Source organism: Delphinapterus leucas, chromosome 16 (genome assembly GCF_059928025.1).
Source record: "Delphinapterus leucas isolate spDelLeu-1000000601 "Yukka" chromosome 16, BTC_Dleu_Yukka2, whole genome shotgun sequence".
In the NCBI taxonomy this organism is placed as follows: domain Eukaryota; kingdom Metazoa; phylum Chordata; class Mammalia; order Artiodactyla; family Monodontidae; genus Delphinapterus; species Delphinapterus leucas.
In genome coordinates, this window is record NC_143144.1 from 17,944,460 (window position 1) to 17,963,728 (window position 19,269).

The 19,269-nt window shown below is 35.0% G+C and overlaps 1 protein-coding gene across 1 annotated transcript in view; it reads right to left on the reverse strand.

Moving 5' to 3' along the window:
• Positions 1-362: 362 nt before the first annotated feature.
• RTKN2 (rhotekin 2) overlaps positions 363-19,269 on the reverse strand; it is an 88,349-nt gene continuing 69,442 nt past the window's right edge. The window contains exons 10-12 of the mRNA XM_022560629.3: positions 18,199-18,364; positions 13,970-14,077; positions 363-12,497 (exon numbers count right to left, since the gene is read on the reverse strand). Coding sequence (XP_022416337.1) covers positions 11,962-12,497; positions 13,970-14,077; positions 18,199-18,364 — 810 coding nt within the window. The 3' untranslated portion in view covers positions 363-11,961. The remainder of the gene's footprint in view (positions 12,498-13,969; positions 14,078-18,198; positions 18,365-19,269) is intronic.

The window sequence follows — 19,269 nt, forward strand, 5'->3', positions numbered from 1 at the left end:
GATGAACATAGATGCAAAAATCCTCAACAAAATACTAACAAACAGAATCCAACAGCACCAGGATCAAGTGGGGTTTATCCCAGGAATGCAAGGATTCTTCAATATATGCAAATCAATCACTGTGATACAACATATTAACAAACTGAAGGAGAAAAAACATATGATCATCTCAATAGATGAAGAAAACGCTTTTGACAAAGTTCAACACCCATTTATGATAAAAACCCTCCAGAAAGTAGGCATAGAGGGAACTTACCACAGCATAATAAAGGCCATATATGACAAACCCACAGCCCACATTGTTCTCAATTGTGAAAAACTGAAACCATTTCCTCTAAGATCAGGAACAAGACAAGGTTGCCAACTCTCACCGCTATTATTCAACATAGTTTTGGAAGTTTTAGCAACAGCAATCAGAGAAGAAAAAGAAATAAAAGGAATCCTAATCAGAAAAGAAGAAGTAAAGCTGTCTCTGTTTACAAATGACATGATACTATACGTAGAGAATCCTAAAGATGCTACCAGAAAACTACTAGAGCTAATCAATGAATTTGGTAAAGTAGCAGGATACAAAATTAATGCACAGAAATCTCTTGCATTCCTATACACTAATGATGAAAAATCTAAGAGAAATTAAGGAAACACTCTCATTTACCATTGCAACAAAAAGAATCAAATACCTAGGAATAAACCTACCTAAGGAGACAAAAGACCTGTATGTAGAAAACTGTAAGAAAGTGATGAAAGAAATTACAGATGATACAAACAGATGGAGAGATATACCATGTTCCTGGATTGGAAGAATCAACCTTGTGAAAATGACTATACTACCCAAAGAAATCTACAGATTCAATGCAATCCCTATCAAACAATGGCATTTTTCACAGAACTAGAACAAAAATTTTCACAATTTGTATGGAAACACAAAAGACCCCAAATAGCCAAAGCAATCTTGAGAAAGAAAAACGGAGATGGAGGAATCAGGCTCCCAGACTTCAGACTATACTACAAAGCTACAGTAAACCAGACTGTATGGTACTGGCACAAAAACAGAAATAGAGATAAATGGAACAGGATAGAAAGCCCAGAGATAAACCCACGCACCTATAGTCACGTTATTTTTGATAAAGAAGGCGAGAATACACAATGGAGAAAAGACACCCTCTTCAGTAAGTGGTGCTGGGAAAACTGGACAGCTACAGGTAAAAGAATGAAATGAGAACACTCCCTAACACCATACACAAAAATAAACTCAAAATGGATTAAAGACCTAAATGTAAAGCCAGACACTATAAAACTCTTAGAGGAAAACATAGGCAGAACACTCTATGACATAAATCACAGCAAGATCCTTTTTGATCCACCTCCTAGAGAAATGGAAATAAAAGCAAAAATAAACAAATGGGACCTAATGAAACTTAAAAGCTTTTGCACAGCAAAGGAAAACATAAACAAGACGAAAAGACAACCCTCAGAATGGGAGAAAATATTTGCAAATGAAGCAACTGACAAAGGATTAATCTCCTAAATTTACAAGCAGCTCATGAAGCTCAATGTCAAAGAAACAAACCCAATCCAAAAATGGGCAGAAGACCTAAATAGACATTTCTCCAAAGAAGATATACAGGTTGCCAACAAACACATGAAAGGATGCTCAACATCACTAATCATTAGAGAAATGCAAATGAAAACTACAATGAGGTATCGCCTCACACCCGTCAGAATGGCCATCATCAAAAATCTACAAACAATAAATGCTGGAGAGGGTGTGGAGAAAAGGGAACCCTCTTGCACTGTTGGTGGGAATGTAAATTGATACAGCCACTATGGAGGTTCCTTAAAAATCTAAAAATAGAACTACCATACGACCCAGCAATCCCACTACCGGGCTTATACCCTGAGAAAACCATAATTCAAAAAGAGTCATGTACCACAGTGTTCATTGCAGTTCTATTTACAATAGCCAAGACATGGAAGCAACCTAAGTGTCCATCATCGGATGAATGGATAAAGAAGATGTGGCACATATATACAATGGACTATTTTTACTCAGCCATAAAAAGAAACGAAATTGAGTTATTTGTAGTGAGGTGGATGGACCTAGAGTCTGTCATACAGAGTGAAGTAAGTCAGAAAGAGAAAAACAAATACCATATGCTAACGCATATATATATGGAATCTAAAAAAAAAAAAGGTTCCGGAGAACGTAAGGGCAGGACAGGAATAAAGACGCAGATGTAGAGAATGGACTTGAGGACACGGGGAAGGGGAAGCTGGGATGAAGTGAGAGAGTGGCTTGGACATATACACACTACCAAATGTAAAACAGATAGCTAGTGGGAAGCAGCCGCATAGCACAGGGAGATCAGCTCGCTGCTTTGTGACCACCTAGAGGGGTGGGATAGGGAGGGTGGGAGGGAGATGCAAGAGGGAGGAGACATTGGGATGTATGCATATGTATAGCTGATTCTCTTTGTTATAAAGCAGAAACTAACACACCACTGTAAAGCAATTATACTCCAATAAAGATGTTAAAAAATAATAAATATTTATTATCTTATTATCAATTTCTGCAGGTCAAGAATTTAGGAGGTGCTTAGCTTGGTGGTTCTGGCTTGGAATTTCTCCAGAGGCTGCCATCATGCCTAGGTTTGTGGATCCGCTTCTGAGTGCTCATTCGAAAGTTGGTGCTGGTTGTGGGGCAGAGGTCTCAGTTTCTCTCCACATGGGTCTCTTCCAGGACTGATGGGAGTGTAGTTGCTGGCTTCCCTCAAAGTCAGTGATCCAAGACAGAGTGCTTAGGTATAAACTCTCCTTCATATCTTAGCCTCACAAGTCACACGGCATCATTTCCACCATACTCTATTCATTAGAAGTGAATCCCTAAGTCCAAATTCAACGGGAGGAGAATTACGTTCTACGTTTGAAGAAGTGTGAAAGAATCTGTGGACATATTTTAAACCACGGTGATCCTCCTGCTCCACTCTTCTTTCTGTTCCCTGTTCGGAATGCCCTTTCCCATATCTGCAGAGCCCAATCCCACAAGACTCAGCAGCATCCCTGGTCTCTTCCTACCAGATTCAAGCAGCACTCTGAACCTCCGTCGGGGCAATCAAAAATGTCTCCAGACACTGCCAAATATTCCACGGTGAACACAAATTACTCCTGATTTAGAACCACAGTTCTAGATGTTAAGTTCTGTGACTCATGTTTTCACCCCAGTATTAAAAAGTTTTAATATGTTGATGTAGTCACTACTCTAGGAGAATAAAACTTTATTCTTTCAATCTTTATGTTGCTGAGGACCCTGACTTGTCCTGTCCAACCTTCCTTAGGCCCCCCTTCATTCCTCTGGATGATTCTAATAGCCTTTCAATAAAGTCCCCCACCAGTTTTGCTATTGTTGCTTTTGCTTAAGTTATCACCTGTTGCTTTTTTACCAAAAAGAAATGTAATTAATAAAAACCAACTCATACTTCAAGCCTGGCTCAAATACCCATCCTCCCAGATGTTCCTGGATGGAATTTATCTTTTCCTCCCTTTCATATTTCTATTATAATGCTCTCCACGGCCTGCTAGTAGAGTCAGGTTTACATATACCCAAACCTCCCCTCCCAAATACCTCCCAGGGCCAGACATGATGCCCAGAATAGTACAGGCTGGATGTAACTGTGAATGAAACCGATTTTCATGGGGGGCTTTAATACAAAGAGATACTCCAAGGGATCACATCACTAGGGAAAAACAGTTTTCAGGCTAGGCTGGCAAAACTTGCTCTCAATGTTTTTTTTGTTATTTCACGTTTATTAGAGGTTGTAGTACAATGAGGAGGTTGATCACTCACTTTGGACGATGACTGATTACTTTCAAATCCTGTCTCATTCACCATGAGACCTTGGGCAAGTTACTTCACTGTTCTGTGCCTCAAATTGCTCATCTGTAAAACGGTGGCTGTTATAATACTACCTCATGGGGTTTAAAATTAAACAGATCAACTTGGAGCTGCTCTAGCTGATTCAGGAGGTTTAGGAGAGGGAGCCCCAGAGACTCACTCACTTGGCATCACCCCCACTGGTTGCAGCCTCTCAGGGCATCAACTCAGGAACCTAGGGCTCTCTAGATGAGCTCGAGACAAACACCAACAGCCATTTCAGTGGTTCTACTGATAATGAAGTTGAACTGGTAAATAATAGCTTACCCAAGGCAAGATGGCTAGTTAATTGTAAACCAGGGACTAGAATCCAATTCTCCCAATTCATAAGCTGCGTGCTCTTTCCACTAACTCTGCCAACTCTAGTCCTGTTGTCAACTACTCCTACTTAGTTTAACTTATTTTTTTGAACTGGCATTAAGGTCCTGCATGTGGTCCAACATACCCTACCTTTCCCCTACTGCCACTTTTACTTCAGCCATGCTAATCTTCTTGTTGATTCTTAACAATAGGCTAACTGCCTATCCAATCCATTCCTTTCCACAGACTTCCATGACAACTAATCTCCCTTAAATTTGAATGGTATAAAATTAAACTCCTCCAGGAGCCTGTTGGATAAATTGACTTCTATTTCACTTATTTCCCCTAGATTTGAAAAATCTTCCTATTATGACTTGTTCTCACAGCAAAGATATTCATAGTATATAATTCTGCACTGCTTAATTCATCATTTTAGTAATAAAAAGATACAAGGCCTTTTGCTCTTGTCAAAAAATTGCTGTGTAAAAGTTCTCATACCCCTCACAGATCTCTCATAGCACTTAAAATCAGATGCTTAATTGTGTTACACTGACTGTTTTTTTATATTGCCCACTGTTATTTTATGTATTATTTAACCTTTTCAACTAATTTTTTAAGTTCACTGATGGTAGGTAGGGATTGTTTTAAATGTCTGTATACAGATACATCTATGTTATATATACAGGAGTCAAGTTTAAGCAGTAATCCATATCAATATTCTCTAATACAGCTGATCCCACCAACTACAATGTGAACTTCTCCGGAATAAGTATTCTTCTTCTTCTTCTTTTTTTTGTTTTTTTTGCGGTACGTGGGCCTCTCACTGCTGTGGCCTTTCCCGTTGCGGAGCACAGGCTCCGCGGCCATGGCTCACGGGCCCAGCCGCTCCGCGGCACGTGGGATCCTCCCGGACCGGGGCACGAACCTATGTCCCCTGCATCGGCAGGCGGACTCTCAACCACTGCGCCACCAGGGAAGCCAAAGTATTCTTCTTAATCTTATAAACCCCAGGAGTGCATAACATAGGGTTCTTATATTAGGACAGTGAGTATATGGACATATCTTAAGTATCTCTTAAATTCTTATGTACTGTAATTCCAGTATGTTCTCATCAAGCAAAAAATAAAAATGGGACAAGGGTTATAATTTCTTTTAAGAATATATATGTATGTATATACACATATCACACACATATATATCAGCTGTATCTTCTCATTCCTTTTTTTCTGCATTTGTTTCATGCTACATGTCAGGTCATGAAAACAACTGAAGGCCCTGGGCTATGTGTTACATGCATTATCTTTCTGAGTAATCACAACTATCCTATGAGGTAAGTACTATTTCTAGCTTAAAGATGTAAAAAAAAACACCAAAAAAACCCCCAAACTTAGATGAGGTTAAAAAAAAACCCAGCACCATCACACAGCTAGGTCATGGCAGAGCTAGAATTTAATCAAGGTCTAATTCCAGAAATCACACTCTTAACTACCACGCAGTGTGACCCAGGGCAAGTCTCCTACATTACATTTGTTTAGTGGGGTTACTAGGAGGACTCTTTTAAGGATTAAATGAGTTAATTCATGTGTTTAGCAAAATACCTTACACATAATAAATACACAATAATCCTCCCTCATTACTATTATGACAGGGTTAAAAGTCAAACAACACATGCTCCCTGCCCTTGAAAAATCTAACTTGCGGTAGGTGGCAGAATTTTTAAATGGCCCCCAAGATCTCCTGTCCTATGAATATGATATCATGCCTATGACTATGTTACATTATAGTCAAAAGAGATTTTTCCAGACGTAATTAAGGTTACTAATCAGTGGACCTTGAATTAATCAAAAGGGAGATTATCCTGGTGGGCTACATCTAATCACATGAGCCCTTAAAAGGCAGTTTTCTCCAGTTGATTGTGGATAGAAAAGTCAGACAGATTCAAATCCTCCTTAAGGAGAATTTGGATGTGTCAGGTTTAATGAGCTATTACTGGCTTTGAAGAGTGAGGGGGCCACGTACAAGGACTGGAGGGTGGTCTCTAGGAGAGTGACCCTTGGCCAATCAAAAAGCATGAGAAACTGAATTTTGCTGACAACCTAAAAAAGACTGGAAGCGGATTTTCCCAGAGCCTCCAGATTAGAGCCTAGCCTGGCTGACACCGTGATATAAGCCTTGTGGGATCCTAAGCAGAGAACCCATTGAAGCCCATCCAGACTTCTATTCCAAAGAAATGTGAGATAATGAAAGGGTGCTGTTCTAAGTTGATGGTAATTTGTTACGCAGGAGCAACAAATTCATAAAATTAATACATAGGGGAATACAAAAATACAAACAAGGACTTCAGGCTATAAATAGAGGTACATACAAAGCACGAGGAAGGAGTATAACTTCACCTAGATGGAGAGGTTGAGGAGGGTACAAAGTCTTTGTGAATTTAGTGGTGCTACCATTTTGAAGAATGAATAAAATTTGCTGACTGTGGGTTGAGAGGAGAATGCATGAAGAAGAGGAGCAGAAAAGATATCCTAGGCAAAGAGAGGACAGCATAAGAAATGAAGAGCAAGTAGAAACAGCACAGATTGTTGAGACAACGTCCAAAAGATGAGAGCCATAAGAGGAAAGCGCCTAGAAGGGTATGGCAGTTGAAGCTGGGTTGTGATGTTTCCTGTGAACTGTGGAAAGAGGTTTGGACTTTGACTCTGCTAGCACTGGCAGCACATTTTAAAGGAATCTTTTAAAATTAATTGAAAATATCTGGATTGAAGATTTGACAGGGTACATGTATGTATATGTATGTATACACTTCTACTTTTATATGTAATAAATATAAAACATATGTTTTAATACTTAAGGTGAATAGATGGATAACTCTTGATACTTTTTCTCCCCTTTAAGGTAAAACTAAAATTGCTGCAACTAATTAAGTTGAAAATATGTTTCTCAGTTGGCTAAATTCAACAAAAATATATCCATTCACACACACAAAAAATTGTCTTCTTTTGAGTAAACAAAAATAAAATATATCTTGATACAACACTCAGAAAAGTATTCATTTTCAGCAAAATGACCTATTTGGATATCTTGCAACATGTTTATGATACAGCATAATTATGTATATATAAGATCTTTTCAATCTCTCTCTCCTTTAGTAGTTACATTAAGAGATTACCACATCTCTCAAAGCAAATTGCTGCAATTTAAAACACAATTTTACCAAGATTTGGAATGACTTTGCCTATCAAACATGCCAGGATTGGTATTTTTTCCTATCTTGAGATAAATAAAAATGTTAATATTTCTTTAATAGTTAAATTTATGTTATTGGAAACTTAAGGTATTTTGCTTCTGTGAGCACATTGATTAGCAGTCCTCTCTCCTTAGAGAAAGGGACGTTTCTTCTAAAAAGGAATGTTAAATATTTCCGGTCACACTACAGATTTAGAAGTAAAATGCTGAAATAATATATTTGAGCCAGGATTGCTCATTTCTCTCCCTCTTCCCTGAGGTGCTCCATGGGAATAAATTAAGTACTGAGGGAGGTGCATTAAAATGAGTCTCCTTGTGGCTAACAGCAACTGAGTATCCTAGGTCCCTAATTTATTATAAGAGTAACTTAAGCTCTGGGGAAATTATGCACCACTAACCTAAAAACTAAGGATACTTCAATGGATTTTCAGAAGAATACAGTGTAAGAGAATTATATACAACATTGTAATAAATGTAAGTTATACCAAGGCTTGTGAATATTAGTCTTACAATAATTAGCACCAGCTGCTGGGTAGTATGTCTTTCTCTGTTTAACCCGATTTCACAACACTGTTTACTTCTACCAGGCTATAGCCCAGAGGGGGTACCTAAAGGAAAAATCTAGAAAATGCTTTCATGAATCACTTCTTCTAAAATATAGAAGTTTTAATCACATGACCTTGGCTTCCTTATCAATCTCTAATACTTAAAAATATATATATATGTATCCATGATATAATACTTTCTAATCCAGAAGCTTGACCTGCATTTAATTAAAAAATAAAAATTATAAACAATGCCAATGATATAAGTATGTCATAGAAAATAACATATCTGACCATATTTTCAACTGAAGTCTCGTCTCTTAAAAATTCAAAGGGGCTCCCCTGGTGGCGCAGTGGTTGAGAGTCTGCCTGCCGATGCAGGGGACACGGGTTTGTGCCCCGGTCCGGGAAGAAAAATCAAAGGTAACACTTTTCTAGTATTAACTTAGAATATGCATGATACAGAATAAACCATTTTTATTATAACTATTATTAGCAATGAAGCAGTTACACATAAACATGTAAACATTTACAAATAGTAATGTCTTTGAAATGTAAATGCAAAAAGTCAACTCTATCTACATTATAGTTTAAGACTAATAGAACACCAAAGACAACTATGAGAATATAAATGGTCATCAGTTAAAGTTTAATTACTGCTCAATAATTCACTCTTTAAAAAGACAATGACTTTTGATAAATTCTAACCACAGGGACAGATATTTTTCCTGCCAAAGCACTTCTCTTGCTCATGGTGCAGCATTCTATCTCTGTCTAGTATGGTTGTTCCTCGTTCAAGGTAACACAGGTGATTACATTCAAATGGCATTTAACATAAACTGCACCAAACTGCCCTATAATTTCATTTTGTACTGAATTAATTAACTTCTCAGTAGGTGGCTGAGGAGCTGAACATAAGCCTAAAGAAGTACTTGACTGCTTACCTACCTTACATGAACTGTCTCTAAATCAAGGAAGCTTCCATTTTAATAAACAGTACCCGGTAAAATACATTTAGTAGGAACCTAAAGGGTAAAGATAAGGCATTTATAATAAATGGATTTAGTTTTCCACATACATGCACGTCCATTTAAAAGAAGTCAGGGGGGCACTGCAGAGAGTTAGGGAGGATTTAACAAAACTAACCACGAGTTGGCATGTCTGATATTTTTAAAGACTGTTTACCTTAGGAGGTGTGCATTTATAGTAACAAAATGCTTTCTTTGTCCTTGCAAGATGTTTAAATAAAAAGCTCATTACTTTGTAGCAATTAAAATACTATCTTAATGATGTTTTAAGTAATTTATATCACAGAGCTTGAAATGTAATTTTCTAAGATATTATTATCAGATCATCTGAATTATAATAAAATACCTATTCTTTCTATTATGTATCTCCAATTATAACATTATTATCAAGATCTGACAGCTAACTCCTTGTTTCAAGTTTATTAGTCTTCATATATCAAGAAACAAATGAAAAGGACAAACAAGGAATGTAAAAAGCCAGCTCATAAAAAGCTGAAATGTTTTTATTACATGGTATATTTTTCTCTGTCATAAACTTCCGGTTTAGGAAATGAGAAAACAAATAGTTCTTTTGACAAACTCCTTGACAAAGTGTTTAACTCAGTATTTTTAGATTTTTGTTTAACTGTGGAAGGAAGGGAGAGGGAGGGAGGGAAGGAGGGAAGGATCCTTAACTTTTTATTATACCTTTCGAGGGGAGTGGAGAGTGGGGAGAACTAACATCTAATGAGTACCATGTCAAAAGAAGTACAGCTGAAGACTACAGTCGGATTTTAAAGGCTTTGTAACATACAGTAAGATGGGACCCCAGAAACAGCCTAAATAATTTTGGGGGGAGGTGGTCCTTGGTCAGGCTTCGCCTAAATGTTTCTAGGAAGATGGGCTTCAGGCTTGTTTCAAAGTGCCCCCTAAGGGCACAACTGCTAGGTAATTTCTCTAAGAACAAATTCTGTTTCCTGTACAACTTAGATCCTTCTTGATATAATACGCATAAGGAGAAACGACAAGCATATAATTTAGAAGTTTTAACACTGGTTGGTTCTAAGGAAGGCTTTAACTAAAAAAAAACAAAAAAACAAGAATGCTTAGATGCCAGTTTCAGAAACAATTTTTCCTGCAGCATCTTCTAGCTCAATAATTTAGTGGCAACGACAGTTAAAATGCTGTCAAAAACAGCAGTGAGGTTTAAAAAATAAACAAAAATAATACCCATTAGATTTTTAATGTCATTTACTGAATCGGCAATCACAACTGAGATTTACGAGAGCCTTCTAGTTAGAAAAAACAAATTAATCCTACCTTTTTAGGTTTTCATACACTTGATTGTCTCTAAATTCTATCAGGCAAGCATATAGGATTTCCTTCTCATCAAATGCTATGTCTATCCTGGTGTCGCCAGTCACAAGAGACCTTTTGTATCATTACTCCCTTGAGTCCCAATTCTTACTAGGAGTCCTGGGTAAACACAAAAGTAACCTGGCAGTTACATCATTCTACATAAATAAAAAAAGACTCTGCTATCTAAAAATAATGAAAGGCTCCATTTAAATTAATGTTATTTTTTGTCAAGTGTTCATTTTACTTTAAAATAATGTAGTTCCGATCCAAATAGAGTTCTTACAAGCTTTAAAAAGATCTCTAGAGATTATACACAGGGCAGTAATTTAATTCTTATATTTTCATTTGTTGCAATGACATTTAGGGTTCAGTGTGAATTGAAATTTTTAGTGCTGTTGCTGACACCTTAAGGAAACTGTTTTATTTTACTTGGAAATTCTGATTAGATTTTTTAAAATTGTCTAGCTGTTGTTTACAAGAAGCATAATTACTAAGAAAATGGATTTTTTAGTTCCTTTGAGGTATTCATTCTGTTGCTATTTATTCATCACTTGATTTCATAATCTTGTTTGTGTCACTATGATTAGTTGCTATGGAAATTACCTCCTATGGAAATGATTCCAATGTCATTATTGAAAGAGTATGACTTTTAATGACAAATATCAGTAGCAGACATGAACCCTTACTAGAAAAAGGAAATCTAATTAAAAATTTTTAGGTGGATTAATTCTGAAAATTATTATCATGGCCAACTTTTCTGATATTTTGAATCGGCCACGTGCTTTTTAAATAAGTACTGAATGAATCTTAAGGTGTTAATCAGCTACTCACTTCCCCAAATGCCAATGTCACAATAGAAATTAGTACCATGCATAGAAAAGTGGAAGTAAAGTACATTTCATCTACCTGTTCCTTAAACTAAAAAATGTTTTGCTTTACTTATGAGAGTTAATGTCAACAGGATTTCAGGGCTCATCAAGGAAACAACTTTGAACAGCACATTACATATTCCCTTCAAAAATGAAGAATTTAATATTCAAAAATGTATCTCAGGAATCTGAAAGGTCACTGAGTTAACTAGTGAGTTAAACAACAGATGAGAGCCAGTGGACCATTAGATGAGAATTCCAGAATGCTAAGAAGAAATTTTCTTGGGTGGATTCTATAATTTGTGGTTTGAATAAAACTTTTGAAACATTCCATTAGTATTAAAATCCTCATAATGAGAATATGGCTCTTATTTAACACATTTTAAATTACTAGACAATCCCTCCCCAAAGAAATTTTAATGCTTTCTTCTGCCTAGTGCTTGTTCACTGCCTGGTACTAACTTAGGAATAAATTAACCCTTCCAATAATTGGGATATTGTCTAGAAACTGCCTCCTGCACTCTGCTAGAGAAATCCATTTCTTCATTATAAAACATTTTTTTTACAACTAATAGCTTATTAATTATTGATGTAAATCACTGTCATATTTACCTACATAATTACATATTACTACATCTATAGTGCTTCTGAATTAAGCCTCACAGTTACAGATTTTGTTAAATGTCTTAGACATTAAGGGTTTTCTACACGTGTGCCTGCAACCATGATCTAGGGTCCAAAATGTCTTTCATAGATTTCTGCCGTGAAGCTGGCACTGGCTTGGCTTCAAAATTGGTTCTAGTGTCTGTGTGCTCACCATCAGTTAAACTATTTCTCCTGGCAGGAAGAAGTTTTCGAGGAGCAGCCATTGGTTTCTGTAAGTGATGCATTAGGGTCGATAATTTGGTATCCAAAGGTGAGGTCTGAGATACACTTGTCTTTTCCCAGTTGTCCTTAACCAATTGATCTGTGTTGCTCTGTGTTTTTAAGCTGAATGCAGCTTTACCAGAAGGAGGAAGGGGAGCTCGTCTCTTTTTCCCTTTCCCATCATGTAACTGCTTGCTTGCAGGAGATAATACCTTTTTCTTGATGACAACTTGGTGATTACCATCAAAGAGTGTGGCCCAAGGAGGTGGTGAGGATTCTTCATGCTGACCAATAAGGAACTCTCCATTTGTCTGTTCAATTTTTTTTTGTATTATATCAGTTAAACTTTCAAGTTTTATAGGTGAATCAATGCCTGTAATAATTTTAAGAAAAAATACATGGAAAAAAATTCAAAAGCAGTATAAGCTTTGCCCAAGAAAGTTATTACAATATGTTACCTAAAAATAGTTATCAAAAACAGACTAGGATAAGCAAGTTTTTTTTTTTTTAATGTGTTTACTTGTAAAAATAACCGAACTAATGGAACCAAAAAATAAGGAGATCGGGCTTCCCTGGTGGCACAGTGGTTGAGAGTCCGCCTGCCGATGCAAGGGACACGGGTTCGTGCGGTGGTCCGGGAAGATCCCACATGCCGTGGAGCGGCTGGGTCCGTGAGCCATGGCCGCTGAGCCTGCGCGTCCGGAGCCTGTGCTCCGCAACGGGAGAGGCCACAACAGTGAGAGGCCCGCGTACCACAAAAATAAATAAATAAAAAAATAAGGAGATCATGTACTGTGCACTGCACACACACACACACACACACACACACACACACACACACTTAAAGATATTCCTAAACAAATGTGTAAAATCCAGCTTTCAAAGGAGTGGAGCTACATCAGAATTTTTTTGAATTCTACAGGTTAAGTATTTATAAAATATCTTTTGTTGGATTTAAAATCTATTCTGACTTCTAGGTAAGAGTGGATTCCCTTTTATAAAACCCTGATATGTAAACTAGGAAAATGTAACTGGATTAGTATTCTTTCCTGTAGACCAGCAGTCTCTGTAATAGGGGAAAAATCCAAAACAAAAAACCCATGGAAACAGAGTGAAGCCTTAATACCATTTTGGTTATGATCCTTGGGAAAAACAGAACACAGATAAACGTCTATTACATGATATACTCAAATGTGTAAACTCAAATGTTTCATTTTAAATCCAACATTTTAAGGTATACGTAAGTGCAGGGACACTGGTGGAAAAATACACCAGAATTTAGCTCTGACTTGTGCTTATTCACAACACTATTCACTGAGGCAATCCCACAAAGACAAATAACCTTCAAAGTGTGGGAAAATGGAATATTAATGAGTCTAGAAATTTAAAATTTTCCTAAGTATTAAACTTAACCAATTTTTTGGCCTGAGATGAAAGGGTCCATTTATTAATATTCATTTATCAATGCTACTTTAAAACAAATTTAATAAAATATGGAAAAAAATTACTGAACATAATTATATTTTAGAATCTCAAGTTTACACTTCAGAATTTTCATCAGCTACTTAGCTAATATTTATTTTCAGTGCACCCTTATTCATTTTGAAGCCTTAACATTTTTGTTTGATCTTAAGAATTCAAACTACGAAAAATGTGTATTCATTAATTTTGTATTAATTCATCTATTAAACATGAGTTCCTTAGACTATAATCATAGTCTTTTTTCATTCATTTTGACTGTGCCCTGAAAATTTTAGCATTTTAATGTCAACAGAATAAGCTGCTTGAGTAAGGACAATGTTGTTTTTGTTACCCTGCAGCTTAGAAAAGACAAACCCCACTTACTCATATCATGGTAGACTGAGGTTGCCTCTTTTGTCAAGAACAAAGGTGGTTTCCGTGGTGACATACTCTCAATTTTCATAAGTTCTTCACAACAATGCTTCCATTGGCCTAAGAAAGACAGAAAAAGGCACGCTAGTTTAAAACATAAATGTGAAGATGTATATTTAATTTTCAACAGATATTAACACATTTTTTGATTTGAAAAGTAAGTGAATTTATAAAGCATTATCTTAAAGAAGCTATAAAATCCTAGTACTTCCCATGATTTCAAAGTCTAAGTCTAGACATAAAAGTACTCTATTTTAAATATAAATCTCTATGAACAGATATTAAGCTAAGATCTGTAGGCTATTAAATACTATACTACTTCACTAGATGGTCAATAACTAAAATCTCTATTTACAGCAAAGGTTTGTATAAATTCTCTCATTTTAAATATTAAATAAAAACATCCAGTATTTAAGACAGTTGAAAGGTAAAAATTAACTGAAATATAGTTACCTAGCAGGAAGTAGGAAAAAACGTAAGGAGTTAGTGGTTCTCAAAAATGATTTTAACTTTGAAAATTTTAATTAAGAAATAAGAGTTGCTTATATAAAAATGATCTCTTAAGATGATTATCATGCCCTTTCAAAAATCAGGAAACTAGAAAAATGCTGTATTTTCATTTTAGTTAGGATATATAAAAACCTGTTACTATAAAGACAGATCACTCAAAATTCTAACTGGATCTAATCTGTTTTAGGAAGGACACGTTAAATAAAGCCATTAGGCATTCAGAATAATAATAAAAATACTCTTGAATAAGTTGTTTCAATTAAGTTAAAATTCAAAAGTGTGGACAACATTAATTTTTCTTGTAATTATGTTTTACTATGTTCATCTCAAAATAAAATTCTCAGATTTATTTCTCCTGAGTGGGTGTAAAAAAAATGTAACCTTTCCGTCTTTATTGTGGACCTGCACGCTGGGTAACAGCTGTGCTAGAAACTATGTGTCTATATATTCATTATAAAAGTAAGTTATGGAGGTTTACCATTCTTATATTCTATCTTACATTAGCAGAAAAGTAAATGTAATATACACGTGCCTTTTTATAATGATTTATGATCTATATTTCTCTCATTAATTCTCAACCTCCATATTCAATATCCAACTTATTTTCCATGGCTTAAAAATTAAAGACACTTCATGTTTAGTCAAATTATCTATTTTTGTTGATTTAAGTCTAATTTACTGTCATGTTAATAAGGTAATATATGCATAAATTTAAAATCCACCACCTAATAGTTAAGAAACATAAAAAAACCTTTCAGTATGCTTAGAAACATAAAAAATAGTTAAGAAGCATGAAAAAAACCTTTCAGTATGTTTTATTACAATACTAAGTATAGAATATGGTAAAAATTTCAAAATAACTCACACAGCAATCTATAAAGGGAATAAAATCTTGAGTTTGAGGCTTCAGAGGTTGCCCTGTAGAATTTAAATCTAGTAGGATCTGAGATCTGATAACTTATTCCACCTTTCTACTTTTTTAGATGAATATGTAAAAGCCAGCCTTTCCTTCTTGGGGGCAGGAAAAAAAGGCCTTATCTACTGGGAAAGTAATGAAACACTTTAAACCAGCAAACAATTCTCGGTCAAACCTTAGACAAGTTATGTAGTGCAGTACTTTTTTCTATATTGATAGATGAAAGCTTTTCATTGTTAAACTGATAGCAGAATACTAATCATGTTGAAAACTGGAATATAAAGCCACATTATCCCATGTATTACAGTCATAGGTATAAATGTGGTATGTTCACTGGTCAAGATGTTACAATTAAACATTTACTTTACCAGTAAATAAATTTTACCATGCACAGTTAAATGTAATACTAATATGCTAACATAAAAATAAAGGCCCAATATGAAATATTAAATGGATACATTTTGTTCACATAAAATCTGTATATTGAAGATGTTTCCCACCATATTTATTGTTACAGTGTTCCCAGTCAAGTTAAGCTGCTTATTTAACTCAGTATTTATATTATTAAATATTTGAAAAAATTTATCTTTGACTCACCATTCCTAGCTCTACCCTATTTGATCGTCCAAAGCAAGTGTCATTCCTCTTTTACATGTTTGTTAGCTCTCCAATATTAAAAATTAGCTATTACGTCCCCCTTGCCTCCCAACCTTCACTCCTTAGGCTGTTCTTCCACAGGCTAAACACACCGAGTTCCATTAGTGTTTTCTCATGATTTCCAGTTATCTCACCCTCACAATTTTATACACTTAAGCTAAGTCAAGTAATTGAAATTTGTTCTAAGTATTAAATTACTGTTACTTTATTCTGCCCTGGATATCTATCCTTTACTTTGTTCTACACATCATATTTCACCTAAGATCATAAGAGGCTACACTTATCACTAGGAGGGTAAAAATTTTAAAGTACAAGTCAATCTTCAGGATAGTATAAACCCTTCCATCTTTGCTTCATACCTTCATATCTTACACAATGAATTCTAAACAGCAAATGTAATAGAATTTATACTTTAAAAATTAGACAGATTGGCAGATTTTATCCCCAAAGCATTAAATACTAAAAAAGTAGCCAGACCTGAGAACCTAATCGTCATCACTTTCTTATTACTTTGACACTATAAAAATGTCATGAGATTCTTATCCCTCTAAGTCCCTCTTTTAGCATGATAAATTATTTTACATAATTTGGGGAATGAAAACATGAGATCATCTAATAGTAGTTGATATCCAGACTATAATATTCTGGCACTTTTACTTTCCTTTACTCCTCCTTCCTGTTTTTGTCCACATAAAAATTATAAAATACCAGAATCATTTTTAAAAGTAACACAGTCTTTTTTATAAGACAGACTCTCTAAATCAGAGCATTTAGGAAAGCGGTTAAAATTTTAGCTGTGATCAGCAAATGAAAGGAAGTTGCTGTCTTTTAAGTTACACACCTAAGATCAGCTGAAATTTTAAAATAAAGAAATGTAGCGCATGCTAATAAGCCTGGAAGAAATATTTAAATATCTACTGAGTGCCAAAGGACAGTATTTAAGGAAAACAAGTTATAAAGAATCCAAGAAAGCCATGCAGAGAGTCCTCTGGTTCCCTGCAATAAACCTGTAACCTTTTCAGGCCTCAATTTTCTCATCTTTAGAGCAGTGGGAAAAAATTTCTACCTCACTGGGTTGTTATGAAAAATAAATGAAGCCATATGGTATGTGGAAGGTAATCAATAAATTTAGATCCCTTTTCTTCCCCCTCCTCAACCATCAGTGTAATAACTGACCAGGCCATGGATCAGAGAAGGCTTATAAAAATTAATCTGAGGACTGCAGATATTAACTGTTTTTAGAGTTCTCGGTAACAGCTCCTAAAATGTCCTAAAATATCTCCAGGATTATTTCTAGGAGTTGCAGAAATAACTTCCTATTGTTTGGAAATGGCTCTACTTTTCAGTTCTGTAGAAAAGTATTCTAAAGACATAAAATTCTGATTGAATCTACAGTAGGCTTAGTTTGCTTAGAAACAGCCATTATCAATAGTCTACATCTTCAATATACAATTTTAATATTTTCCTGTTGATAAAATTCCTCCTTAAATTGAGAATATTAGAACTTCACATATTTTACATACTAGGACTCTATTACATTACTATCACATTGTTTTTATAATCCATGCCATTGAACTGTATTATTGAAACTGGAAAACCATATGTGCAGTTAAAAAAAAAAAATCTCTTTGGATGATGTCCAAAATGATATAATAATGAATTGAGAGTTAACAGAAGCCTACATAAAAATGAATCTCCTTTTGAACATTTCAATATTTTATGATCATCACTACCCTAGAGAAGTTTTTTACTCCTCATGTAGTTTATTATTCCTTTGATCAAACACACTGCCTTAAGTAGTTTGACCGAATATTTTGGAAAAATGTGGTCTAGTTGTTTTAGAGACCAGAACTTAAAAGTAACAGGTAAGTATACTAGGAATTCAAAGGTATACTATACTATAATCAGTCATGCACTGGGGAAAGATGGAGAGAAAAAAGCATCAATGCACTGATGATATACTACCATTTTATTCAAGAGCATAACAAATTCTTGATACAAGCTATACAATTATAATATAATCTTAATATTTAGATTGCTATGTACATCCCTTCATGCGACATGAATATACTACTAGAAAATCCAAATGTCAACTTACTAAGATCAAAGAGATGCTGCCAGAAGGCTTCCATCCACTTCTGAAGATCTTCTCTGTTGTCAGCTGCAAAAATATGAGTTGTAGCCTGTCCAGCAACAGGGTTGATGACAGAGAAATTATGGATTCTTTTCTTTTTATCCTTATCCATTGCCCGAATTCTGGTTTCCTAAATATTAAGACAAAACTGTTGTTTTACAAGAGACTATTTCTGTAATGATCGAATAAATGTTTTATTGCTTAGCTACCATATTTATACCAGATGTAATTACAATCTTATTGCTGATTGTCTGAAATTTAAAATATGTAATTTTGAGAATTTTCAATATTCAAGCTCATATCTAGAAGGTTATTTTAAAAATGCTTGATATTAAAAATACTGAGTAATATTTCAAAGTATACTACATATAGCACTTATGTTAAATTACATGAGATTAAAACATAGTCTCTGTGTCTATCTCTTAGTTTAAGTAGGAGTTTGCTGTCTTTTATATACGTCTTAAAATTTGCAATAAAACAAGTACAGTATGTTATAACTCTGAGTTATGTTAACTGTGTTTTCAACAGTAATAAAATAGAAGAATCAGTAAAGTATGTTTCTTATTCTAATACTCATGCATAGTATACAGTGTTATCAGTTAAAGCAGTAAAACCATAACTTAATGTTTACTACAGTAAACAATTAGGCTTTCATCATTAACACTTATTTCATATGTAACATTCATTTACAAAGCTCACAGGTAAAGATCCATAAAGTAATATAACCTTTATAATGGTAAAAATTATTTTTTTAAATGATGAATGCAACACTTTACAACAAAGGCAATGGTTTCATACACGGTGATAGTCTAAACCTTTTTTCTGAGTGGTACTAGGTATGACATTGTGTGATCCTTCTTGTGTCTATGTGTAGAAGAGACTATTCCCAAGTCACACACAGGCACTGCTAAGTCACATGATAAGCGAGCAACTACATGTAGTTTCCAAGGAATCGTGGAAAAGAAAGTTTGGAATAGACCTATCTATTAAGCAAAGATAGTGATTTGGCTGCCTGGAAAATGACTGACATCACAT